Source organism: Lithohypha guttulata (genome assembly GCF_036872675.1).
Source record: "Lithohypha guttulata strain CCFEE 5908 chromosome Unknown scaffold_9, whole genome shotgun sequence".
NCBI classification, from domain to species: Eukaryota; Fungi; Ascomycota; class Eurotiomycetes; order Chaetothyriales; family Trichomeriaceae; genus Lithohypha; species Lithohypha guttulata.
In genome coordinates this window covers 97,654-123,234 of record NW_027042758.1, presented here as the reverse complement: position 1 = coordinate 123,234, position 25,581 = coordinate 97,654, and the positions used below count along the sequence as shown (strand labels likewise).

At 49.4% G+C, this 25,581-nt stretch overlaps 6 protein-coding genes across 6 annotated transcripts; 2 read left to right on the top strand and 4 right to left on the bottom strand.

The window, feature by feature from the left end:
- Window positions 1–120: 120 nt before the first annotated feature.
- Window positions 121–2,835, bottom strand: LTR64_008389 (uncharacterized protein; the record flags this gene model as incomplete). The annotated part of the gene is made up of 1 exon (XM_064902703.1): window positions 121–2,835. The coding sequence occupies one exon, from the start codon at window positions 2,833–2,835 to the stop codon at window positions 121–123; it is 2,715 nt and encodes a 904-aa protein (XP_064750842.1).
- A 2,632-nt stretch (window positions 2,836–5,467) lies between these two features.
- On the bottom strand, window positions 5,468–7,169 carry LTR64_008388 (uncharacterized protein; the record flags this gene model as incomplete). Its single annotated transcript, XM_064902702.1, has 3 exons — window positions 5,468–5,855; window positions 5,907–6,126; window positions 6,179–7,169. The coding sequence occupies 3 exons, from the start codon at window positions 7,167–7,169 to the stop codon at window positions 5,468–5,470; spliced, it is 1,599 nt and encodes a 532-aa protein (XP_064750841.1).
- A 3,982-nt stretch (window positions 7,170–11,151) lies between these two features.
- On the bottom strand, window positions 11,152–13,717 carry LTR64_008387 (uncharacterized protein; the record flags this gene model as incomplete). Its single annotated transcript, XM_064902701.1, has 2 exons — window positions 11,152–11,227; window positions 11,274–13,717. 2 exons carry the CDS (start codon window positions 13,715–13,717, stop codon window positions 11,152–11,154), a joined length of 2,520 nt encoding a protein of 839 aa, XP_064750840.1.
- A 3,747-nt stretch (window positions 13,718–17,464) lies between these two features.
- LTR64_008386 (uncharacterized protein) lies at window positions 17,465–20,740 on the top strand (the record flags this gene model as incomplete). The annotated part of the gene is made up of 1 exon (XM_064902700.1): window positions 17,465–20,740. One exon carries the CDS (start codon window positions 17,465–17,467, stop codon window positions 20,738–20,740), a length of 3,276 nt encoding a protein of 1,091 aa, XP_064750839.1.
- A 293-nt stretch (window positions 20,741–21,033) lies between these two features.
- Window positions 21,034–22,896, bottom strand: STI1 (Hsp90 cochaperone; the record flags this gene model as incomplete). Its single annotated transcript, XM_064902699.1, has 3 exons — window positions 21,034–21,095; window positions 21,146–21,263; window positions 21,313–22,896. 3 exons carry the CDS (start codon window positions 22,894–22,896, stop codon window positions 21,034–21,036), a joined length of 1,764 nt encoding a protein of 587 aa, XP_064750838.1.
- Window positions 22,897–23,618: 722 nt separating this feature from the next.
- RPC34 (34-kDa subunit of RNA polymerase III (C)) lies at window positions 23,619–24,944 on the top strand (the record flags this gene model as incomplete). The annotated part of the gene is made up of 2 exons (XM_064902698.1): window positions 23,619–23,899; window positions 23,951–24,944. 2 exons carry the CDS (start codon window positions 23,619–23,621, stop codon window positions 24,942–24,944), a joined length of 1,275 nt encoding a protein of 424 aa, XP_064750837.1.
- Between the last annotated feature and the right edge of the window lie 637 nt (window positions 24,945–25,581).

The window sequence follows — 25,581 nt, the reverse complement described above, 5'->3', positions numbered from 1 at the left end:
TTTCTCGCTGAGACGAAAACGAAGTCTACCTATTATCACGTCGTCGTAACTAGAACCACTGCGAGCAGCCCTCCCTACGACGACGGGCAGTCACATACACATTTCTCGCGAAAGTCATCTTCAGTTCCTCGACATCGACCCATCAGTCACCATCCGTAGCTGATGCCGATGTTCCATCAGCAGCTCAATGCCCTCCGACCATCCACGTTCACTTATTATCTCGTAGACTGTCTGTCCAGAATCCGAATCAAGAGTCTGCAGGTCGATACCATTGCCTTTCTCGATCAAGAGTCGTATAAGCTTCTTGTCTCCCTTCTCCACAGCTTGCATGATAGCATTCCATCCACGATAAACAAGATTGATATCAGCACCTCGTTCGAGCAACAGTTCGATAATCTCGGTGTCATTCGAGTCTGTGCATCGTCGAATCGCTTTGATCAATGGAAGATGTTCGCCGGGCGAGTTGACATCAGCCCCTGCCTCGTCCAGCAAATACCGAACAATCTCTTTGCGATTTTCACGGATAGCTGATGTAAGTGGCGAGAAGACACCGCCAGTCCTATCCTCGACACTGATGCCAGCTTCGACGAGAAGCTTGACACTTTCTAGCTGATTAGCCTGGACAGCTAGCTCAATAATCCCCTTGGTGATGCTCTTCGGATGTTGAACGTGTTCCAGCAAGCGTTTCAGCAACGTCGGGTTTCCCAAAGCCATACACAGCGGCCAATTCTCACCACGTGCAGTCACATTTGCACCGTGTGCCAACAGCATGTCTACAAGCTGAAGACGATCATCTCGGATAGCCGTAGTCAATGCAGTTCGTCCATCATCGTTTGCCGCATTCACGTCCACGCCATTGAGCAGTAAGTACATGAGTGCGTCTTTGTTGTTATGCGCCACAGCTAACTCAGCGATCCCAGAAGGCGAGTGTAGATTGGCTCCAGCAGCCAAGAGTGATGGTAGGAAATGTAAGCGACCATGACTGATGCACTTCCAGGCTGGATACTCGGATGCAGGAAGATTGGGATCAGCACCGTTGCTCAACAAAAGTGTGACAATATCGGCCCTATCATCACGGATAGCGGAGCACAAAGGTGTATAGACTCCGTCCTTCTTCAAATTAGGACTGACCCCAGCGTCAAGCAGAATCTGGATCGATTGGATGTTGTTGATACTGGCGGCAAGCTCCATGTTACCCGAGGCCATATGGGGCTTGGCGCCACGAGCAATCAATAGCTTCAGAGCTGGTGGTAAGTAAGTGGCTGGCCAAAGAGGATGCTTAGGACCTGCAAGGTTGGGAGAAGCGCCATGATCAAGAAGCAGCTTCACAATATCCAGACGTCGTCTCGAGAGTGCTTCAAATAGAGGCGTCTTTCCATCACGAGTTTTTTGATTGGGAACTGCGCCGCTACCAAGCAAGAGCGCGACTATCTCAGTACGAGCTCCCTGGCATATGCATGCATTGATGGGAGTATCACCATTCGACAACATAGCGTTGACATTTGCTCCATGGTCCAACATTAGCTGTACAAGCTCCACCTGGTTTTGCTGTGCAGCCAATGTGAAAGGCGACATGCTGGACTCCACTGCACAAAGATTTGGGTCAGCACCGTGCTCCAAGAGCAGCGTAGCCATTTCATTGGACCAGGTAGCCACAGCAAGAAGCAAAGCAGAATTTCCATCAGCATCGACATGGTTGACAGAGGCACCATATGTCAGTAGAAGACGAAGGCTGGAGACATCATTGCTCCCCACAGCCTGCGACAGTAAACCTGATGGTATCGGATTTCCGTTCGACATGCCTCTCAACAGCTGTTGTAGCACTTTGTGGTCTTGACGTTCAAGCGCAGCAACAAGAGCAGCTTTCTCAGCTGTTGAGCCAGAGTTAGACCAAAACTGTGGTTCTGCTGATGGTGTAGGCAAGTGCTCCTGCATGGATGTGACAGAGCCAAGTCGGAAGGAGGAGTTTCTCGAAAAGTTGTCCATGCGAAGAGATTTGCTACCTGGCCAGACATTCGGCTTGCCCCAATCCTGATCTACAGAATGCGGAGTTCGAGGTTCGTCGGGCTGGATTGATGAGTGTGCCGATGTCGCACCTTGAGCGGGAGCATAATCGAAAGTCTCTTGTTGCAGACTTCCTGTTTGTCCTAGCGAATGACTAGCGAGTGGCGAGTTGAGTCGGAAGTCGTCGTGTATCTGGCGGAGCGGTGGACTCGTAATCTTGGCTGGCATAGCTCGTGCAGGAGGCTGTACAGCAAGTTCTTTTGGAAAGACCATCAGGTTGTCTTTGCCATCCTTCGAGCTAATGTGCGAGGCGTCATTCAACGCAGAGCTCTGTTCGAATTTGCTCAGGTTCTCGCTAAACGCAATCCAATCATTTCTGAGAGCATCACGATGTCGAGCCATGGTATCGCTCAACATCGAGATGTCTGTGTCCAATGAAGCCTGTTTCAGGCCAGCAAGGAGTTTTCGGAACCCTGTTTTTCGTGAACTCGATATGAGCTTGACCACTATCAGATCACTCGATACGAGATCGTGGACGACATGCTGCATTCTTGTCGAAAGTTCTTGTGAAGCTTTGTATGGAACGAAAACATTTCCTTGTGTCAGCCGTGGCATTCCAGCCTGAATCTTCCACAAAATTTCACGAAGCCGATTGAATCTGGTTGTGAAGGATTGAATGGTCTCATTTTGCGCGTCTGGAGATTCAGCATAGTCGCTGAGGTGAGTGTTGATGTTGTTGGTCAAATTAACTGCTTTGGAACAGAGGCTCACGAGTGCTGGCTCTTCTGCGGAAATCTTCTTGTCACCTTCGTTACCGACTCCCATGGCCATATTGCTAGCAGCTTCTGCTCGATCGTAGACACTATGAGAAGGCTGATGTTGCGCAAGAATGCAACGGAAGTTGGGAGAACAATTTGTGGTAAGGTAATTCGACTACATCGATTCTTCGTGAACATAAGTGACACACTGACAAAGTGGTCGCTTAAGATGCCTTCGTGAGGACGTGGGGTCCACAGTTTCGTATCGAAAGTGAAGGTGGGGGTCCACAGAACTGATACACGAGTAGTTCGTCCGGAACAGGCATGCATGCAGGTTCACTAACGGTCAGGGGAACAGCCTCAGGCCTATCTCCACCAACACCATCGTTTGCAGTAGTTCGTCTGTGATCGAGTAATCATATCTGCCAGTGCCGATATGTGTTTGTCCGAAAGGTACTAGCTTGTTACATATTGGTACTCTTGCATATCGATGGCTGAATTAGTGAAAGCCGTTTCTTCGGCATGGACACATCGAACTCAATATCAAAAACGTGTCAAAACAGACCACCAGTCTCGGATGCATCGTGCGGAAGCGGACCCGCCCTAGTAAAGGTCCGCCACTGCTCGTCGTAGCCATCAAAGACATCTTGTCTGTATGAGGCTCATCTTCGAGATTAGAGATACACTCCAACGGCGTTATCGTTGATGTCCCGATCACCAAACGCAAGGCAAATTGCTGTGTCTTAGTCCAGAGTAACTCAACTCCATCGCTCACAAAGACAACGGTGTGAAGCCCAGCATACATCTTGCTCGTTGTTGGGCAGAAATTCATGAAACAACTCTGAAATAGCCTATGTATTGAGATTCTGACCATACTTGGGCATGTGGATGAAGTTTTCCGCTCATTCGTCGCCACTGCTGCAAGCGAGCGTTTGATTGAGCTCAACGGCATACTAGTGACTCCCGCGTGCTAGGATCACTCTACAATCGCAACTCACCCTGTTTACATGTGTTTGTCCATTTGTGGCAATGGCTTGTCGATGAGGTGGACATGATCCTGACCTAGACGAGCACTATCGCGGGTATGGTCCGCGCGTAGATGCAGCGACGGAATCTCAGGTGATCAGTCAGATCGGCTTAGTGTATGGGCAAGGATGCTCGACCAATCCTCGGAGATAGATGGCACTGCTATTACACAGTTTTGAATAAGAGTACGTCTCAAACGTGGAGATCGCAGTAAGTAACAGCACTGGGGAATGATGCGCCTCGATACACGAGAGCACTGCACCGGGTTTGATGCGTAGACTCCTTTCTTAGGATAGAAACATCACACTCGTTGCCATTTACATCACAAATCAGCTAAACTTTTAGGCGAGGGTCTAGTGGGCATTAGTTGGCACCTTATGTGGTAGAGTTCAGGCCTTTCAAACTCTAAAAAAAATTCGAATAGTGGTGTGCAGGCAGAAAGCACATGGCATTCGACGCCTTTCCACCCTTTCCACGCTCAAAGTCATGGTCTTTTATATACCGTTGGAAACTTGATTATGCGTTCGTAACATCCTCCATTTTCGTGCGGCAACCATTCTGCAAGAGTCGTGATTCTTACTAGAACACACTGTCTTTCGTTGATGACACCCACACTCGTTGCAAAAACCGGATGCATGGTTTTTCATGAACAAGCGAAACATGATATCACGAACGGGGTCTCACGCGAACGTGGGAGATGTGGATAATTATCCATGCTCATCCGGTTGAGGAGACTCGTGTTCATTTGCTGCAAGGGCAGAACTCCGCGCGGATTGAAGGACATCTCGGCACGGATCTTTCGTACCCTGGATTTCGGACGTTTTCAGTAACCAATATGCATACCCGTTTTGTTTAGGTCTTGACCTTGGTGTGTGGTTAGCTTTCTGAGACATGAGCTATATCAGGTCAAGTGTGTGCTTGTGTGGCTTCGCTCAGACGCGGCGGGCCCGAAACGATGTGAAAAGCTACCTGCACATCACTAGACTGGTCAGCCATCACAAAGACATACGGAGTAGTGGCTTTTCCAATGTGTAGTTCGAACAAGCGGTTACGAGACGTGCCTTCCCATTAATTTCCGGGACTCCCACGTGTTGATCGACTGTCGCCACGAGCAGTGCCATGGCTTTTATCTTCGAATCAAGCTCTATTGATGCGGAACATTATCGTGGCATTTGTTAGGCTGACTGAGGTAGGCACTTTCAGAGTCCTTGTTGATGATCGTACCATGCCACTCAGTCTACTGTTGACGATATGCTTGTGGTCAGGGCTGAGAAGTAGTATGCAGGTCGTTCAAAGATAGAGTGGCCAACGACGCATCTGCGGAATTGACTAGTGTTTTGCAGTCGCACACCAAAGTGATTAGTATAGCTGTCCTCGTCGGATTGTCCACTACTTACTAACTCACCTACCACTACAGCCACATCTTACCAGTTCTCCATATTCATATGTGACTATCTCCACTACTCGCGACTGCAAAAATCAATTATCGAATAAAATTTCGCCCGTATGCACATAATACATGATCCTTGAGGTTGTCGTTCTATTTAATTGAAATGGATCGAGGCGATTGTGCATAAATTACACAACTTCAGAACCTCTCTGTACCAGACCTCTAAATCACACCTACAGCCATCGGCTACACCAAGCTTCTTTGAAAGCTTATCCTCGCCACAACTTGCTCATACCTTCTCGTTGTGAGAAATACTAGTCCTCGTGCCTGTCTTCTCATCAACAATCGATCCTGCCTCGTACGACAGGCTGAGCACCCGCTCCTTCGTCTCAGCAGGTGCAGGTGCCGCAGCATCTTCCCCATCAAAGATCCACGCCATCTGCTCAAGGCTGTGTCCCCGAGTTTCCGGATAGTAGAAGTAAGCCGTCAAGCACATGACGACCAGGACAACCACAAAAACAATGTAGTACTTCCATGCAATGGCCTCAAGTGCGATAGGGTTGACGAACGTGTTGAAGGCAATAGCGACGACTGCTGTTACCCAGGTGACTGTAAGACCACGAGAGCGAAGAGCGTAGGGCCAGATCTCGCAAGGATATGCGACCAGCAGTGGAGTCCTGTGGTTTGTTAGTGGATGTACTAAATTTCCTTGTTCAGTATATACTCACAAGGCAATGTCGTAGCCAGCAAAGAAGAAGAACAGAAACGGGACAACGGCAGTTCCAGTCGCCGCATTCACGGTCTGAGCAAACGAGCCTGAAAGACCAGTGACGATGATATAGCTGGTCAACATTGTGCCGGCCGAGGCAAGGAAAAGAAGTCTTCGGCCAAGTTTGTCGACCAGAAATGCAGCTGTAACGGAGAAGATCAAATTCCACAGTTGCAGACCTGTACATATATTAGTTTCTGCGCGATTTGAATAATACAAACGTCAACATACCGACATTGATCAGGAGCTGATCTGACACATCTGTGATTCCGACCGTGGTCAACACAAGGGCAAGGTAATAGGATACCACACCATTTCCAGACCACTGGCTGAAGATCGCAAGTGAGACTGTAATGGCGAGTCTCCACCTGTTTCCCTTCGTCTTGACCATATCTAGATAGCTGGCAGAGTTCTTAGCAGCTTGCTCGGAAGCGATTGTGGTCTCAATTTCGATCATCTCAAAGTTGACCAAAGGAGCATCCGAGTCGCCACCAGCGTGAAATGTTGTGAGCACACGACGTGCTTGCTCGTTGCGACCAGACGCAGTGAGCCATCGTGGTGACTCAGGGCACATCAAGAGGCCTGGAACAGCAAGGAGGGGAAGGACAATCTGCAGGAGTGATGGCAGTCTCCAGCTCCACGATGATACGTAGTTTCGTGTGCCGTATGTGATGCAAGCAGCTAGAATGGACCCAATGTACCATCCGCAGTTGAAAGTGGCACTGACTATGCCTCGATGAGTTGGATAGGCAATCTCGTTGATAAGCAGTGGTACAGCATTGCTGAAGAATCCGGATGCGCATCCAAGGAGGAATCGAGCAATGATAAAAGCGGCCGCATTGTTGGCAGCAGTTTGCAGGATTGCGCCTGCAATAAGAAAACCATATCCAACCCAGACACCGAGCTTGCGACCATATTTGTTGGCCAGCATCGCGGCCAGCGGTGACACAACACCCACACCAATCCAGTAGATGGCATTCACGAAGCCCAACCAAGCTCCTGTAGGCCCGCCCATAAACTCATTCCACCCGGGGAGCGCTTGTAGACCATTCATGACCGACCCATCATAACCATTGCCAGACGAGAATTGGATGAGCGACAATACAATGAAGTTGAGCTTCAACAGGTGACTTCGTGAGTACCAAGCCTTGTTATCTTGTGGCAGGGCTGAGGCTAATTCTTGACCAACAGCCTTGTTGACTGGTCCACCAGAAACACCCATACTGGCGATTGAAGCTTCGCCTTCGCTTTAAGATATTGCGAAGTTCGCGTCTCGATGTGTATGTTCGCGTTTACGATGGCTTTGATGTATGTCTGACTTGGGAATAGGAAATCATGTTCTTATAGCAATTTGCGGAACAAGAGAACTACCTTGGACATATCTCGGAAATTGATCTGACCGCACTCGCATGGGCTTCCAGAAGCTTTCCACTTCGATTTTCTGGCATGTGTTTGCAGTGCCGTTTAGTTCCGTACGTGATCATGGGAGGTGGAGGAGATCGAGTCTGTAGTCTCTCAAAATACGGGGCTGAGATCAGTGGGGAAATTCCCCAGTTGTTCTTGACTGCCATGAAAATACTGTAAGGAGAAATTGCGACTGAACTCGGGCGCCGGCCCTCATCGCCCGAAGAGCTGGCGAAATGAACTCTATTTGTCGAAGGCGGAGAAACTTCGAGGCGGCGAAAATACACCGTATATCATTGGTTCATGTGCTGGGCAACTGACTCTGCCATATGTCCACACAAGTCTTGCTACAATGTGCTACTCTTTGCGAGATCCAGGGCTAGACGTGACGATCTCCACCGCCGCGCTTAGTATCCCGTTCGTGACGAGACATACCGCACCAACAACGTCTTAGGACTTCGGCTATGTACTCGCAGATGGGGCAGTACATCGGCAAATGATTCATGTGTTCTTTGGGCAAAGCAAAGCACATACAAGTTGAACCCCGGCATGCAACGAGTAAACAAGCCGAAAGCACTAGATACAGTGCCTAAACTCTCGCAGCTACTGTTGGCGAGGACATTCGCGGTTACAGCTGGATTTGACGTCTCTGCGACCTTGTTGGCAGTGCTTGTCTGATTGCCAACCACTCCGGGTTGCGGTTTGAATCTCATCTGCGACTGTCTTTAATGCTTCTCACCTAGTGCTTCCTTGCTGGCGTTCGACCCAGGGGATGTGATCTGCTGCAGCATCAGATGTAGCAACCACAGAAAGGGCGGGGATGCGTGACTTGTATCCATGCTACACGCTTTCGCACTAGGTACACAGCCCGAGCACCTGATGTCCTATGAATGGGCTGGCATATTTGCTTGTATTCTGCTTTGACTGTGATGTCCATCCACAAGGCCACTACCTTGAAGACGGATGATCTCGGTCGTATTTGGCTTCAGCAACATCGAGGTAGACCGGTTTTTGCTGACAGTACGTCAGATCAAAATCCACCCAGACATAGGAGGGAGACCCAACATACAAAGCCCTCGTGTCCCCATCACAAATCCCTCTGACGCGATCAATAATGGTAAGAAACGAACAAAGCTGTACAAAGGGACTCATGAGGAAGAAAAGGACACGAAGCTCAGACTATGGACCTGATAAGAACAGGTAGGGACGACTTGCAGAATGCCAGGTCTCTCGCGACTGCACCGCAGCCAACATATGTCCAATGATGGGATTGATACTATGCGCCTGTACCACACCTTCTGCATGGCTCAGACGTGAATCGGTATGAACGTGCAATTTGTGAACTATCGTCGCTCAGTCAACGTGCTTCCTGCCTATCTAGTCGAAGATGTACTGAAGGCCTGATGTATTGCAGCAATCAACGCGTTCCGAGGCGAGCCCGACAAAGCGCACACAGTGACCGAATCAAGCAGGTAGACCGGGTAGATGTTCTGGACCGTTAGTTCAAACACCTCGAAGGTGGTTCGTTTCTTCAGGTCAAAACCGAAGTCGAGCATCTGCTTCCAGTACTCGATTTTCATGATGCGTGCATTCACTCGAGGCTTAAGCTACGAGTGTCCTTGAGTGGCTCGACCCAGAGGCATGGATGATTCGTCGGAATTGACCAGAACGCCACTCAAGAGAACCATCGCGACGTCTCAAGCTTGCGATGCGTGTCGACTGAGGAAAGTCAGGTGTAGATCGAACACAGTCTGTGATGATACCTCCGTAGCGCTGCAGATTGATTCGAGCAGTAACTTACCCATTCCCTCTGGTGTCGAAAAATTGCGCGGCGGACAAGCTTGCCTAAGATGTGCAAAACGTGGCCTGGAATGCTCTTTCCTCCTTCCAGTTGGACGACGGGGGCCAAAAGGTCCACGTAATAGGTAGATATATCCTTCTCTCTGTATGAACAGCGACTGACGGTCGAAGACTACTGAGATGTCGATCAAATCCGGGTCCAAGACCTACTTTGTCCTCAGAGAGTGCATTGCACGATGATGCAGAGATTGGGCTATATGGTTGCGCAATATCAAGTGCACTAGATCAAGAGCCTATTCAACCATTGTCTCCAGACCTTCAAGTTCTCCATACAGCGCAAGCCTATCTATCACCTAGCTCGCTTACCGACACCCATGGGCATGCACCGCCAACTGCGAATATGGTGGCTAGACTCAGTCGTACACCAGATATGTCCATGACGGGCGTCGCTTCTGCATCGCACCACAGCCATTTTTCACCTTCTGGCGAGTTGTCGAACCTTCAATATCCGACCGACGATATATGCTCCCGAGAGCTAGTCCTGCGAATGGCCAACGACTATCTGGATCATCTCTATCCTTTACTGCCTGTCGTTCATCGTCCCACATTTCGCGCAAGCCTGAGTGTGAACAAGGATATGTTGGACCAACATTTTTTATCTATGGTCGTGGCACTTTGCGCATTCACTGCCGGTATATGCGCCAAAAGATTCAGAGAGTGCCAAAACGCATCCACCCCATTGCGATTTGAAACTCGCCTCGATATGGTCGATTACTGTTACGCGAAATGTATTCGATTACGAGGACCGAGGTATTTTGACGAAGTGAACCACACAAAATGGGCAATTCCGTATTTATTCTATTTGGCATATTTCCACATTGGCGAACACAACAAATCGCGAATGATCGAGAGTGAAGCCATTCTCTTTGCAAGGCTGTTAGAGCTGCATCGCATCCAAGCATACTCGGGGTTAAACCTTATTGAAACGCAATTACGGAAGAAGGCGTTCTGGTTGATGTTCTGTGGGTATGTGCATTTACAACTTCAAAATCACCGAAAAGAAAGGCTCGCCTTTATTGATTGCTCACTACTGCACGATCTGGATCTGGAGGACTTATTGCCAGTACCACAAGATGACGAGCAGATCACTGAGGTAACTTACCTACCTTCACCAATTGCTCGACCCACCATAACAGCTGGTTTCAATCTGCGCTCGAGACTGTTCTGGGCCGCTGTTGCTAGCGTTTCTACAAAGCAGCCGACCGATCGCAGAGTCGCGCATTGCCATTGCACTCGTACAAGAGATCCAGTATCGTACATGAACCACCTTCGATCGCGTGTTCACGAGCTGAAATATATGCTTGACAGTGTACCGTGGTACCTTAGACAATGGGGATCGTCGCACGAGGGTGAGCATGGCGGCGGGTCTTTATTCCAGATTAACAGCCCGGAGTGGTACGTACTCAAGTCTCAGTTCGCGACACTTCGTGCAGATATCCATGTCACCCATCTTTGGCTACAGTCGATCATCATGGACCAAGCCGATACCTTCTCTCTGGTCTTCAACAATTTGTCGCCTGGAATTGCTCATTCGACTCCGACCTTCGATTGGTATACAAAGGAGGATCTATGTCGACAAATGCTCCTACTTCTTTGCTCGATATCAGAATCGAGTTTCGAAGCATTAGGCGTGCATGTGGTGTACAAAGTACGAGACGTGGCTGCAGTACTGCTTTCATGTCCTTACACAGACATGGACCAGTCAGAACATGGTGTTGGCCCGGCGACAAGAGCCAAAGAGTATCTCCGAGACTTCACTGACAAATTGAGACAGCTAGACAAATCTGAGACGATCGGTAGTGTCAGCTTACAAACTTGGGTAGATACAGATCGAAATGAAGCTGGAAAGTACTACTACTGGTGATGAATAGCGCCTAGAATCCGCTTACTAGTGTCCAAAATACCCTATCAAGCGCCCGCTCCGAGAATACCAACCCATATCACGCCAGATAGATCCCGAAGCATCGCAGATCATAGTCCGGACCACCATCGGGTTGCCGAGATTTCGACTTCTGACTGCAAAAATGCGCACTTCGAGCTAGTTCCAACACTGAACACATACGCCCCCTTCTCGGAGCACCAAGCGCCGCGTTCTTCGTCCCAGAAGCTCGTTGCGCGAACCATCTCAACAGGTATCTCGATAACCTGGCTATGTTGCGGCTCGAGGTAGACTTTGGCGAAACCTTTTAATTCCTTGACTGGTCGAATCACTCTATGTGCTGCTTTTGAGGATGTCGATGGCGCCACATAAACCTGCACGACTTCTGCACCTGCCATCGACCCAGTATTGGTCAGTGTCAACGAGATAGTCTTCGTCGATCCGTTCCCTGAGACGTGGAGGTCCTTCAGCTCGAAACTCGTGTAGCTCAGACCATGCCCGAAAGCGAACAGGGGATCGATCTCGACTTTGTCGTACCATCGATATCCTACGAAGATGTCCTCTCCGTACAGTGTTCGACCGGCATCTGATCGGTAGTTCAAGAAGGCGGGATTGTCGTTGACACGTCTGGGTATCGTGAGTGGGAGTTTGGCGGAAGGATTCGTATTACCGTATATCACATCGGCAAGGCCGTTTCCTGTCTCGTTTCCGCCATACCACGCGTGTAGTACCGACTTCGCTTTGTTGATCCAGGGCATCGCGACAGGAGTACCGGCTTGAATCACCACAACGCTATTACAGTTTGCTTCAAGAACACTGCAGATCAGCTTGTCCGTTCCAGATGGCAATGCCATAGTGTCCCTGTCAAAGCCTTCTGACTCCCATTCTCCATTCAAGCCAGCGAAAATGACAACCTGCTCTGCTTCTTTGGCTGCAACAACAGCCTCTTCGATAGCCTGCTCGCTAGACAAGCGTAAGCATCCACCAAAACGGAGGCCACCATGACCGAAATCGATGATACCACCAACCTTATGTTTCGACGTCTTCGCACAGCCCCACTGAACAAGAACCTTGTACTGTTTGCCTTTCTCAAGTTGACATGAGCCTATCTCTTCGATGGTTCCAGAACCTAGGAAAGATGTGCCGGGCTTCTGATTCTCCACATTCGAGACTATGACTTGGCCATCGACGTACAGCCTTGCAGTACCTTGTACAGCCAAGCCGAAGTCGTAAATACCCGATGCTTCTGGCGTAAAGGTGCCTTCAGCATCTGCATACCAGATCTCATTCAGTTGAGGATGAGAATAATCTATAAAGAACATATTTGATGCTGTCAGATGTCGCTCCTCTAAAAGCGACCGGTTCGGTGCTTCTGGTGGCTCATTGTAGACACTAAAAGCAAATCCAGATTTGCCTGCCGATGTGGTGAGATGAGGACCTAGCTCAGGAAGATTGTTGTGTGCGTATGCGCCTTGCGAGAAGGATACAGTGGACGTCGATCGAGAGCTGATACCTTGGAACGGTGTTATGGCTGTGTAAGCATTCAGCCCAGCACTACCACCACCACAATATGCTGCGATCTTCGAGTTTGGACCAATCACGAGGACTGGTTTGTCTTTCTTCAGAGGTAAGATATTGTCCTCGTTCTTGAGCAGCACAATAGACTCGGCAGCCGCTCGCCGTAATAGCTCCCTGTCCTCATCTCGATTGAGCTCGGTCTCAGGTGCGTTCTCAGGAATGTTTGATGCTGCTGTCTTGTTGATCAGGTTCAGAATATTGCGTACCCGGTCGTCCAATGTTGTCGTCATGATCTTCTTAGCCGATACGGCGTGCGTCAGTGCTGCTCCTCGCCATCGTGTAGATCCAGGCATCTCCAAGTCGAGGCCGGCCTTGATCGCTTCCGAGGTGCTATATGTGCCGAACCAGTCACTCATAACGAGGCCGTCCCAGCCCCACTCTCCTCTCAGTATATTTTCCAGCAGGTTCTGCGACTCAGATGCATGGACACCATTCACCTTGTTATACGCAGTCATCACAGCACCGGGATTCGCAATTCTGGTGGCGATCTGGAATGGCAAAAGGTAAATCTCGCGCAAGGCTCGGTCCGTCAAAATGGCATTGTAAGCCATCCTCTGGTCCTCCTGGTCGTTGCAGACAAAGTGCTTCAGGGTGGGTACAATTTTCTCATCCTGCACACCTCTACAGAACTCGCCAGCAAGAATGCCAGATAATAGCGGATCCTCAGAATAAGATTCAAATCCACGTCCACCTAACGGTGAACGCTGGATATTGATTGTTGGACCGAGCAGCACATGCGCGCCCTTCGCTTTGGCTTCCTGACCTAGAAGACGGCCGAGCTGGCGGATGAGATCGTTGTCGAAAGTGGCGCCCATGGCTGTGCCACATGGCAGACAGGCAGCTGGCACACTGTCGAAGAACCTTGTTCCACGAACACCGTTGGGTCCATCAGATAGACGTATTGAGGGAATCGAAAGGCGAGGAACCGGCGTTGTATGCCAGAAGTCTCTCCCTGCTGTGAGCGAGACTTTCTCCTCTATGGTCAATTGCTGGAGAAGAGAGTTGACGTCCAGTGATTTTTGAGGAGGTAAAATGCCCGCGTCGCCCATTGTGACTTCTGTATCAGTTTGGTAGAAAGTCTCGGGTTAGAGAGCGGCTGCAGTCATATGCGACGAGGGAGGAAAAGGCTGAAAACGGGGTGTGCCGTGTACTACTGTATTATAATCCTTCATTCGATCTTCTGTCGATTGGAAATCGCAGATCCAGTCTCCAGACTTTGGTCGACTCATTCCCGACCATCAGTAATGATTGAAGGAAGCTACACAGCTTGCTTGACAAGTAGCGAGGTTGTACGATCAAGAACTCTGCGCTGTAAATCTCCGCTCGCCAAGGTGCCGTGGAGCGTGTCGAGAACTAAGATGAACGGACAAAAAGTGAGTTCAGGTGCTGTGGCTGAATGTCGGCAATACTCCGGTGTCCTGACCTCATGAAACATTCCGCAGTAATTTCTCCGCCATTTCTTGTGCTTCCGAATCGGCTACTGAGCGGCTTATGTGCGCATTGGAATCAGATGAAGTACGGCGAAACCACAGCACTGAGACTTGCTGAAAACTTATAAATAAGGCAGCAACGAGTGGGACTCGAAAAGTGCGATCATGGGCAGTTCAACCAGGAATGGTTGCTGCAAGGTAAAGCACCCAAGCATCTACCCAAGTCATTCGTTGCGGAGCTGCGTCGTAAAGGTCCGAATTATGTTCAGAGTACTCTTATTTGACTCGATGCTGTGCCAGAGCCTTTTCCCTTCGACTTTGTCACACCTTCGAGATCTTGTGATAGAGCACCAATGGCATCTTGTACTAAATCGGTGAAATCAATTTAGGTCTTGTATCAAAAACTATGTAAAGTTAAGTTATACTGATGCACGGACCACAGCGGTCCTCAGGCTAAGTCAGTAGTCACGGTATCTGCGACGAATGTCAGGTGTAGCATGTGAGGATAGGAGCCGTAAATCGATCGACTAGCCCTGATCTCAGATCTTGCAAGCTTAGAGTAAAGGTCATATCGCCTTGACAGTGCTAGTCCCAGTTCTAATTGTGATGGGACTCGCTTTCATCACATCAGAACAGTATCTGCTCGAAACGCCCAGTCAGCGAGTCCGAAGTCGTGGTATGCAGGTACACAGGCTCCACGGAAGGTGGCAGGCTGCCTCCTGTCTGAACAGAGGCTTTTCCCACAAGAAGCTCGTGGGGCGCATCTCAATGGCCTCCACTGAGTGCAGCTGCTGGGCCACGCCATGTCGTCGAAGCTCGTACGATAGTCCCCGCGGATTTACAGGTGCTTTGGGAGATCCTACCGTACAGGCCCCTTGAGATTGCGGAAAACTTTGTTCTGGCCACACGGGAAATGAGCGAACACAACGATACTGGGAATCTTCTGGATGGACATCATGATAGAGAAAGGATGGGAGTTACTTTTCGTGTGACTCCTGCCATCAGCATATTGTCGCAGGTCGGACCTACTTCACAGACAGACTAGCTACCAAAAGCAGTCGATGGCTTGGGTTCAGCTTTCTCCGAACTCCACGTCTCAATGCCGGTTCAAATGTGTGCTGGTTGCCCTTTCGCTCCAGCAGGAACGATGCTTCTTCGAAAAGGTTGTTGTTTGAGGTGTGATGCATGGAAAGATTCAGGCTCTCGTTCTTACCCTGGAAAGCGGTATCTACATGCAGGCGTTCTCACCTGAGCTTCCTGGGGTACTAACCTAAGCAAGCCAGTCATCAAGTTGCAGTCCACCGAAGGACGAGATATCTTCCACCGTCTGATACAGTTGAGTTATCTTCACAAGGGTCGTCGAATGGTACCCTGATCGTATAAAAGCAGTTGTACGTCCCAAATCTTCAGTAGAAAGGTTCGTACAGCTGTTTTCAAAGACATGATGCCCTCCTCATCATTCTCTAAAAGAGCTATGCAGAAGTCCAATATACCACTTGGTTGGTATAGTGGAATAAGCATTCCGTTCATGCCGCGTAGAGATGGAATTCCATCACCAGGTTGAAGACCGCATCCATGCACATTGTAGGTTTCTGTGGCGTTGTTAAGACAAAATTTAGGATTCATGCCGCGCGCGTCAGGTTTGTCCGGCTTGTGGTCTACTTCTTCCATATACAGGATAACACCATAGCTCCACATGACCAGTGCTGTCCTCATGAGCGCAACTGGCCACCAGAGCGGTTTGATGTGGTCTTGGCCGGCCATAAGCATGATTGCTTGGCCAGCATGACCAAGAGCTTTTGGTGTATCAATGGTGTGCCATCTTATTGCAATGCAAATTCTCTGACGAACAAGTTGACGATCTATGATGGACCAGATGTAGTCCCCGCCTTCGAAGAGCTGTCGGCATTTTGCCATTACCTAGTGAGGAAAGTGCCATACCAGGGTTATGTCGAGCCGCGTACAAAACTTGCTAAAGATCTTCTGGCAATTGTCACTGCACATCAAACTGTTGTGGAAGACATGGCACAAATGACTGGACTGACAGATACTATGACACATGCCTTGCAGTATCTCCGGGCATCTTACGCGGTGATCAAGATCCTGATTCACTGCAAAGTCATGAGCAATTCCGAGGGAGCATACGATGCATTCTGTCGAGATTTTGTCGAAGTCCTTGAATCAAACGAGAGATTGATCTCATTCTAATCGACTCGTTCGCAAACATCCCTGCCGTTCACATCACTGATTGTCAAGAATCTGTGGTTCATCGCCTTACATTGTCGCGATCCGATCATCCGTCGCTGCGCAATAAAGGCGCTATCAGCTCATATACGCAATGAGGTGGGCTACGATGGCTATATTGCAGCGCGGATTGCCCTACAGGTCGTACAGCTTGAGGAAGTCGGTCTTATCGTGACGTGTATGTCTGACATTCCAGTGTCACGCAGAGTCAGTGTCTCCAAATTCTACAAAAATAACTGTGGTGAGCTTCCCGTGCAGTATGTCGCTGCATCCTCTGTGTCTGAGTCCTCACGGACGCTTGATCTGGCACTCCCATCGAAGATCCCGACGTTGGGTTCAGCACTGGGAGACAGCTTTGTCGATACTCTCAAGACTCTGTACACCTGCTTCGCGCAAGACGATGCAACAGTCATCAACCAAGAGCGGGCTCCAGCAATGTTCTGTAAAAACTCGGGAATGGTACTGTTGTTTGATCGCACGTGACAGACATGGGTGGTCTGCGGGCCCGAGTCGGTAAATCAACATTCGTGGTTATCCATACGAGGCTTGTGTTCAATGTGGATGTGACGGTTGGTAGGACGGGCCATAATACTCTATATGTCAAGGCCATGGCTCAAGACAGGAGATATTGATCTACATACCGTATCGAATCGATGGCGAGTACTGGGTTAGGCTCCATCTGCGTGGCTTGCGAGGCAAGAGCCTGCATGCCAAAGAATTGCTTATGGCAGCAATTCTGCTATATTCCAGCCATGGCCGATGCAACTCAAGGAGTTTATCTCCTGGGGCAAGCGCTGCACGTATTGATATCTTCCTCATCGAAGAGAACGGAGCACGCCAGCATCAATCTTCTTCCGGATTAGTGTGATCACGTTCTCTACCTTGAGTGCAATAGAGTTTACCACCAGGTCCAGACTCACAGATCCCGTCCCTATACCCCGCTCACTACCCCCTCGTTGAGCACACGTGGGAAGCTTCGCAGCCCAGCAATACGCCTCCATCCCCTGTCGAGCAGCACTTGTTTTACTGTACACACCATGACAAACGCTAGGTGGTCTTATCAAGGTTCGTGGTCATCGTAGTGAGCTCGAAGTCCAGATTCTTTGTGAATTAGTCGCAGTCATGGAGGCAGCGGGCCTCGTTGGGGGAGTGATTGCTACCTGGAAAACATGTGTGCAGATATTTGACATTGTAGACCAGTCCAAGCGATATGGGAGGGACTTTGAGCTTTATCGTGTCAAACTTGAAGTCGAGAGACTACGGCTGCTGGCCTGGGGTGATTCTATGGGACTCAATGAGGACCCCAAGGAAGGCCGTCGTGCGAAGCCAGATTCTCGTCTCCAGGAAGAGCGTACCAAGCAGGTCGTCCTACAGGTACTCGGAAGCATTGAACAGATTTTTGAAGACTCGGACAGGTTAAGAAGCCGTTATGGTTTGACTGAAGAGGTAGCACGGTCAGATGCGCGGGCTTCTCTGCCATCTCTGCTCAAGAAGGCAGGTGCTACATTCCGGCGAAGTGGTAAAGATCGTCAGAAGACTGCCACGTTGAAACAGAAGACAGTCTGGGTGGTCCGTGATAGGACCGAATTTTTGCTGATGGTCACGGAAATACGTCTACTCAATGATAGTCTTGCCGACATGTTTCCAGATCTGAGTATTCGTGAAGCTTTGCGGAGGGAGATTCGTCGCACAAAAGAGATCTCGTCGCTGGTCTTGCTGCAAGAAGCTGCCACCGAGAGCCTGGACGTGTCTGACATTGTGAGTGAGCAGTTGGAAGAGATGACGGTTAGCTATCGATCTGGTACCAGGGACGACACTGTCACTGCCACATCGACAAGTACAGATGGTAATGGTTCGAAGAAAATTTTCCCCTCGAAAAGGAAATCATATGCTGCATCTCGAGAACCGACCACACTGCAGGCTATAGCTGGAGATGAGGCTGCACTCGATGCGCTCGAAAAACGTATGGAAGTCATCGATGTAATCGAGGCCAAGCTCAGCAAAGGTGCACTTGAAGTTTCTCTGATCGGCCCTCAGGTTTGGAGTTCAAGGACAACAGCATACATCGGTTGGCGTGGTGTCGAAGAGGATGAGTTTCGCACTTTAAAATTCAGTGACAGGGGTTTTGCGAAAGCATCGCACGCTTCTTTCGAAGCTTACAGAAAGAGAAAGTTTCTTAAAAAGCGTGTCAAGAACAAGTATGGGGACGAAGACGACGATGAAGATTCTGCCGCGCTAGACCCCGAGGCGAGTCCGAGATATGAGAACATAAACGCTGGCACCGTCACAGTGGAAGGGTTCGCATTGGAGTGTTGGGTCTACGAAGATGAGTACGGCATCCGTAGAGAGAATACTATCATGGTATCGATGTCGAACCCGCCATCCATTACTGCAGAAAGACTCCTTCGTCGACTATCAGAACTTCAGATACGAGCAGATCGTCTAGGGTACAATTCGGGACAGGACGATCTCGACTTGCACGACTTTGTTAGTGACGACAGGATATGGTATGTTTCCAGGACAGCTTACAAGGAAAGTGATAGTACCAGTAATCTATACTCTACTCTCAATCGATCCGATCTCTACGTCAACTTCAACACTGGGCTTGCGATTACACGAGAATGGTCGGACCCCAAGAGTGTCTGGAACCTTCTATGGCAGATAATTCTCGGGAAGGAGCTTGAGCGACGGATGCGCAATTACCCTGACGCATGGATCAGTGGCTTCACTCCCCGAATACTTGCCACACTCATTATCAGCGACCTTTGGATCAGGAATGTAGAAGTCATACGGAGACCGATTATCGTCCCTCTAACCCTCAAGAAGAAACCAAACACTGCAGAAGAAGCGGCGGAGGCTGCGGATTTCCAAAAACGAGGTGATGTTGCCTTGGAGAACCATAAGTATCAGGAAGCGGAAGATTTATACACTAAAGCTTTTGAGATTGGTGGCACCAATGCCGTATACCTCTGCAAACGATCGGACGCTTCATTCTCCCTGAGCAAGTATGCAGAAGCTGTCTATGATGCATCGATCGCGACACAGTTCGATCCCAAATTGGTCGAGGGTTGGGTACGACTTGGTGCTGCGCAAGGTAAACTCAATAATCTCAATCAGACAGTTGAGGCATACAATACTGCCGTCCAGCTCGCGGGCCTTAGCGTGACCCCGGCTATAACTTCCAGTCTAGAAGAAGCAAGAGCTAAAGTTCGAACATTCAACAAAGACGTCGATGCGGAGAAGGACAGTAAGAAGAGGCACAAGATGGTCGTTGACCAGATGGACAAGAAGTGGAGTATACTCACGGCTGATATCAAGTTCCATTCACTTGTTCATGAGCGACAAGTCGATGGTCTACGGTTTTTCGCCGAGAAAATGAGATGGCCATACTTGAACGAAGTGCGTGACATCGCCGAAGAAGTTTATGCATCGATACACAACGGAACACCTATCAACTATCATGTGGCGGATTGGTTCTATGGCTTATCGTTACCAGGCTCACAATTCGCAGCTAAGGTCATGGGGGCCTTGATTCACTGTTCTCCCTCACTACTAAAGGAGATAACGTACTGCTACCAAAGCAACATCATCCTATCAAAGCAGACATATTGGCGGTCAACGAGTGTTCTCGGTCGTGTCCTCGGAGCTCTGCCAAATGTAAAGAGTCTCTGTGGATGGCTAGGTCCATGCCCTTCTGTCGAGCTCGATCCGCCAGATAAGATGCCCCTGGCAGCACGTCTCAAAGCCAGAGCCTTGCCACCAATTAAGCCAGTCGTCGATAATGGCCGCAATGAAATTGTAATTCGGAGACGGTCCAACAGCTATCAATATACGGCACCAGCTCACCATGAAGACCTCACAGCATACATCGCCGACATGACGACTGAAGATGCCTACATCGCCCCACAGCCTCCAGTAGAGTCAATGACTACAGTCACGCTTAAATCAATCAAGCTGAAGAAAGTGCCGTCAGATGTACTCAACGAGATGCCCGCTATTTCAGGCGCTTACCAGAACCTTGAATACCGAGCCAGCCTATCTTTCTCGATCGATAACGGCGCCAACGAAGTCACATACTCTTTATATACTAACCCTATCTTCGTGACTCTACCAGTCTGCTACGGTGGCCCTCACAGAGTGCACCGACGGGCAATCAAGAGATACCAGCCCATTCAGTTCGATGTAGAGATGTTGGAGGACCGTATACCGGATGATGAAGAAGACCAAGAGGCTTGCATGCTGATCAATGCTACAGGCAGAGGGGCTGAGATTCTGGCGAGAGCGTGGTGCTGTGAAAGAGGGAAACATGCGATCATTGTGCGGGAGAATAGTACGTGTCTTGTATGTGCTTTCAACTCTGCCGAGAGTCTAGAAATTGGTGTGGTGATCTGGGTATAGTGATTCAGTAAGCCAATTTATGCACGGGTGTCTTATCGTTGTCGATACTTTTCACCAGGCGTTCGTTGAGCGGAGTATGCGATGTATCCGACACACGAGAAAGACACAGATATCGGAAATGCCGCTGGGGAAATGCGTTGGTAATTAAATTGTCTGGATTGCCCTAGACCCGAGACTGCAATTGCTCCTCAGCCTCTCTCGCTATGCTACCCTTCAATGGCGGTATATGACCTTTGCATTATTCTTTTTTAAGTGATTTAAATCGATTTCCTCCGGAAAATACTATCTCGCATCTACCTGCCAAGTCGAATGACTCCAGCAGCAATGAGTTTTCTGATCTTGCTTGCGACGCCAGCTATTTCGGGATTAGCACAGTATCACGGCGAAGATAGAGCTCGAACTTACGGTTCTTCATATGTTCTTGTAATGCGGCTGGATCGCCCTTGGCTTGCTGTAGAATTGATTGCATGACTGGATCGCTGAGTATGCTCATGATCTCCGGATCTCTCTGGATTCTGGCACTCTGTAACAATATTAGCTCTGGTCATTCCGTTGGTTTCGGCAAGACTTACAGTCTCCTCTTCGGTCTCTCCAGACCTCGACTCATACTGTGCCTCCATCGCTTTACGCTCCGCCTCATCGATTTCCCTCGCACTCTTACCGTCGGTATCCTTCTTCCTTGCCTCGTCGAGCACATCCAAGCAACGATTGTACTCTTTCATGCCCATCAGACACTGAGCTTTGCGCAGATAGGGCTTGACCATGGTGGGATCCAGAGCTATGGCCTTGTCGCAGTCTTCAATAGCAGAAGGGAAAGACAGAAGTTTGATTAGTGCAGCTGCTCGATTGCTGTAGCCTCTTGGATCGTCGGGAGCACGCTTGATCATCTCTTCATAAGCAGCGACTGCGCCTGGCCAATCTGCTGCCTTCCACTTCTCAGCGCCTAGCGCTCGTGCTTCTTCAGCCTTTTCGGGACTCATGTAGGACTCCCGCTCGTACTTGATCTTGGCTTTCTCGGCCGCTTTCAGCTTCGTGAGGGTATCTGGTGTTCTATGCTCGGTGAGGGATCTCTGGTAGTTATCAATCGCATTGGCAAGGTCACCCTTCTTCTCGTACGCTGAACCAATTCTGCCATAAGCCTTGGCAATCAATTTGAAGTCCGCTAGTATTTCACGACCTTCGGCAATTGCAGTCTTACAGTCCTCGATGCAACCATCGTAGTCGCCCTTTTCGAATTTGGCAGCGGATCGGTTAGTGAGGTAGGTAATGTCCTTGTGTAAATCCCAAGCTTTTGTGTAATGTTCGATGGCCTCGTCGAATTGGCGCTTTTTATAGTTTTCTGTTCCCGCCTTCTTTTCTGCTTCTGCTTCCTCCTTGGCCTTCTTCTTCGCAACAGCTTCCTCGTCCTCCGGTTCTGGCTCGGGTTCAGGTTCAGGCGCCTTCTTCGACTGAGGCGGAGGAGGTCGAGAGGTAGGTCGTGCATCGGTCATGGGAACATCCTCTTCTGTCTCTCGGGCGGCTGAACCAGCTCCGTCAGCTCCAGCGCCAGCACCTCCCATGGCAGACAAGTCTATTCCAAGCATGACACCCATAACTTCTAGCAATCGTGGATCACTCATCATGGCACTCATGTCGTTGGGATTCTTTTGCAGGTTTTGCAGCTTCTGCATAAAGCCTGGGTCTGCCAGATATTTCGAGGTTTTTGGGTTGGCGGCCAGCTTCTGCAGCATCTGCGGATCGCTGAACATGCCTCCCATGCCGCCGGTAGGATCACCAGTAACACCATCGGCTCTGGCTTCTGCCTCAATGGCTCTCTTCACAGATTCGAGACCAGATTTGGCCTGAGCGTTGGTCGAATCCAGCTTCAAAGCCTCTTCAAATGCATCGTTTGCTTCCAGCAGATTCCCAACTCCATGCTCAGCTGCGCCTTTTCTAGTCCAGCCTTTGGCCCAGTCTGGCTTGAGTTCTGTGCACTTATCTGCATCCTCGAGAGCTTTTTCGTACTGCTTAAGTGACGCATAGGATCCTGATCGATTCGAGTATAGGACGTGATTCGATGGATCGAGCTCTATGGCTTGTGTGAATTTGTCAACAGCTGTAGTAAAGTCTTTGGCCGCAAAGGCCTTGTTGCCCTCAGCTTTTAGAGCATCAGCCATGGTAAAGAATATGGTAGACTGCTAAGAAAAGTGGCCAAATTTGAGCGAAAGAAACAACAACGCGAATTTCGCGATATAATGGTGGTACAATTCAATGATTCTTGTGTGGCAGAAAGCAGCTGCTGTGCCAGGCGACGACCTCAAGAAGACCAGCGATCTGCACTCTCGAATATTCCACAAACGTGCCCGCAGCATACGTAAGTCTCCACTTTCTGCTTCAGGCTGGTAAAAGTACAAAGATTTAGTCCATTTATGGGTCGTGTTTGTGATACGTATCAATACAGGTCTCATAGGTAGAATCGCGCCAGAACGTACTTGAGCTGCGTCTGGAAGTACCAGCATTCACGCAATATGGCAGTTGCGACCCATTTCACACCGCGAGAATTGATACCTCAGGCTCAAAGGTTTCCAGGCCGCAAATATTGTGGCCTCAGGCCTGAAACCATTTCCGCAAATGCACGCCTGCGAGTCACTTTTTGAACTCTGGCGTCCCCACCAGGAAACTCCGCTCTTTCACAAAATCTTGAGGCACGAATCTTTGATCGCACACTATTTCCTACCACAACTAACAATCTCACAATGGTGTTATAGCACTCTTTGTTTGATCTTCAATATCTTTCCGGTCGGGTACCTTCTCGACCACCATGAAAATCTACACCTATCCACATCGGTAGCATTAACTTTCGACCAGAGTGAGACTGGTCGATTACTGCTCCCCAAATATGCCTCCAGCACGTCCCAGCGCTACTCCCGGTCCCTCGACAGCACCTACCAAGAGCCCCGTTGGCGATGCTCTCTACGAATGGGCTCGTGGTACCGAAGAGCCAGGCTATGTCTTTACTCAGCACGAATTACTCGACTCAGGCCTCGTTCCCAAGAATGACCTGATCATCCTTCTTGAGGCCACCAGGTATCTGGTCAGCCGTCGCCTCTTCAAAGCACATGACATCAAAGGTCAAGCCGGTATAGGTTATGAGTTGGTGGAGGAGGCAGCTGCAGCAAAGTAATCTTTTCGTCTCTTTCAACGCAACAGATCTAACGCTTGTTTTCACAGCTATGGAGGCCTCAGCTCCGATGAACAGATGGTCTACGCTGCTATTGACAGCTCAGGTACCGCCGGAATATGGACCAAGACGATCAAAGCGAAAAGCGGCGTCCATGCCAAAGTGCTGGATCGTGTCTACAAGAGCTTGGAGACAAAAGGTCTGATCAAGACCATGAAGAGCGTCAAACATCCACAGCGCAAAATGTACATTCGATCTGGCTTGACTCCTAGTGAAGAAGCTACGGGTGGAACGTGGTTCAACGATGGTCGTCTCGATATCGGCATGATCGAAGCTGTTACCTCGGCCATCGAAGCCTATTGCTCTATCGCAAGCTGGAAAATCGCCGAAGACGATCCTGAAGACGACTACCTCAATCTTAAGCGCAAGCGACCGGACGACGGCTTTGACGAAGAAGGCAAGGGTAAGCAGCAAAAGCTAGAGAATGGCAAGATTGACATGCCGAAACCTAAGACTCCTCCACAATACGTACCTATTCAGCCTCGATATCAAGGTTACCCGACGCTGGCACACATTAGCCAAGAACTGATGAACAAGAAAATTACGCAGCTCGCCATACCCAATAATGCCCTCCAACAAGTTCTCGATGTAATGATTTACGACAACCGCTTGCACAAGGTCAATCGCGACGCTCGTGCCGATGAAACTCCAGATGATCCCGATCACAATCAAATCTTCATGTACCGCTGCTTCACAAATCCAGCGATTCTTGGCCAACAGCGCAACCGTCACAACAAAATAGCAAGTCATAGCTACTCGGCTCGTAGAGCTCAGGAAATTGAGGACATCGGAAGAGGTGGTTTTAGTGAGGTGCCTTGTCTCGATTGCCCCATCTTTGACATCTGTGGTGATGGTGGGCCTGTAAACACTAAGACCTGCATCTACCTGCCCGAGTGGGAGGAGAAAATGGAACGAGCTGACCATGAGGCTGGCGCTGCTTGGCCACTAGTCCAAACTGGGAGGAAGACTCAACCAAACAGGTGACGAAAAGGTCTCCAAAGGAAAATGGGGCTTGTCTCGATGGAGCACGAGTCAATCATCCTCAATTAACCTGTAGGAGGCACTATCTGCATACAAATTTTTCAGATCGAAATAAGATCGAAAAGCATAGCGATGGCGTTTTACGGATGGCACTTCGATGTATTTCGTGGTCGACGGACAAATTATAATCTTAGGAAGATACCCACTCTTATCATGATTGCGATTGTACGATTGGAAGAAACAAAATGCGATTTTGTATGTTGCTGAGCATAGTAGGTATTTCCCCAAGCTTTGCTAGTGCTTCCACTACGAAAATATGCAAAACGAAAGTTCAGCTATGGCAGGATGGATTGTCGTGTGATTTTGAATTTTCTCTGACGTGCAAGTACCATACTTTTCTTCAACAGACTGAGAGCTCTTCAGAGCAGAGACCAATAAGTCGACTGAGTGGCTCGTTTGCAACCGCTACATTCAGGTTCAAGGCAACGCGAGAAAGAAACTCAACAACGTGAATAAGGAACGCAGGAATGACTCGAACAGCATGACTGTCTTGTATGATTCTACCTCAATAGCACTTCCGATTGCCACAGTTCAAGGAAGCGGTTCGCTCAGTGAACCACAGTCTCGTACACCTAATCCT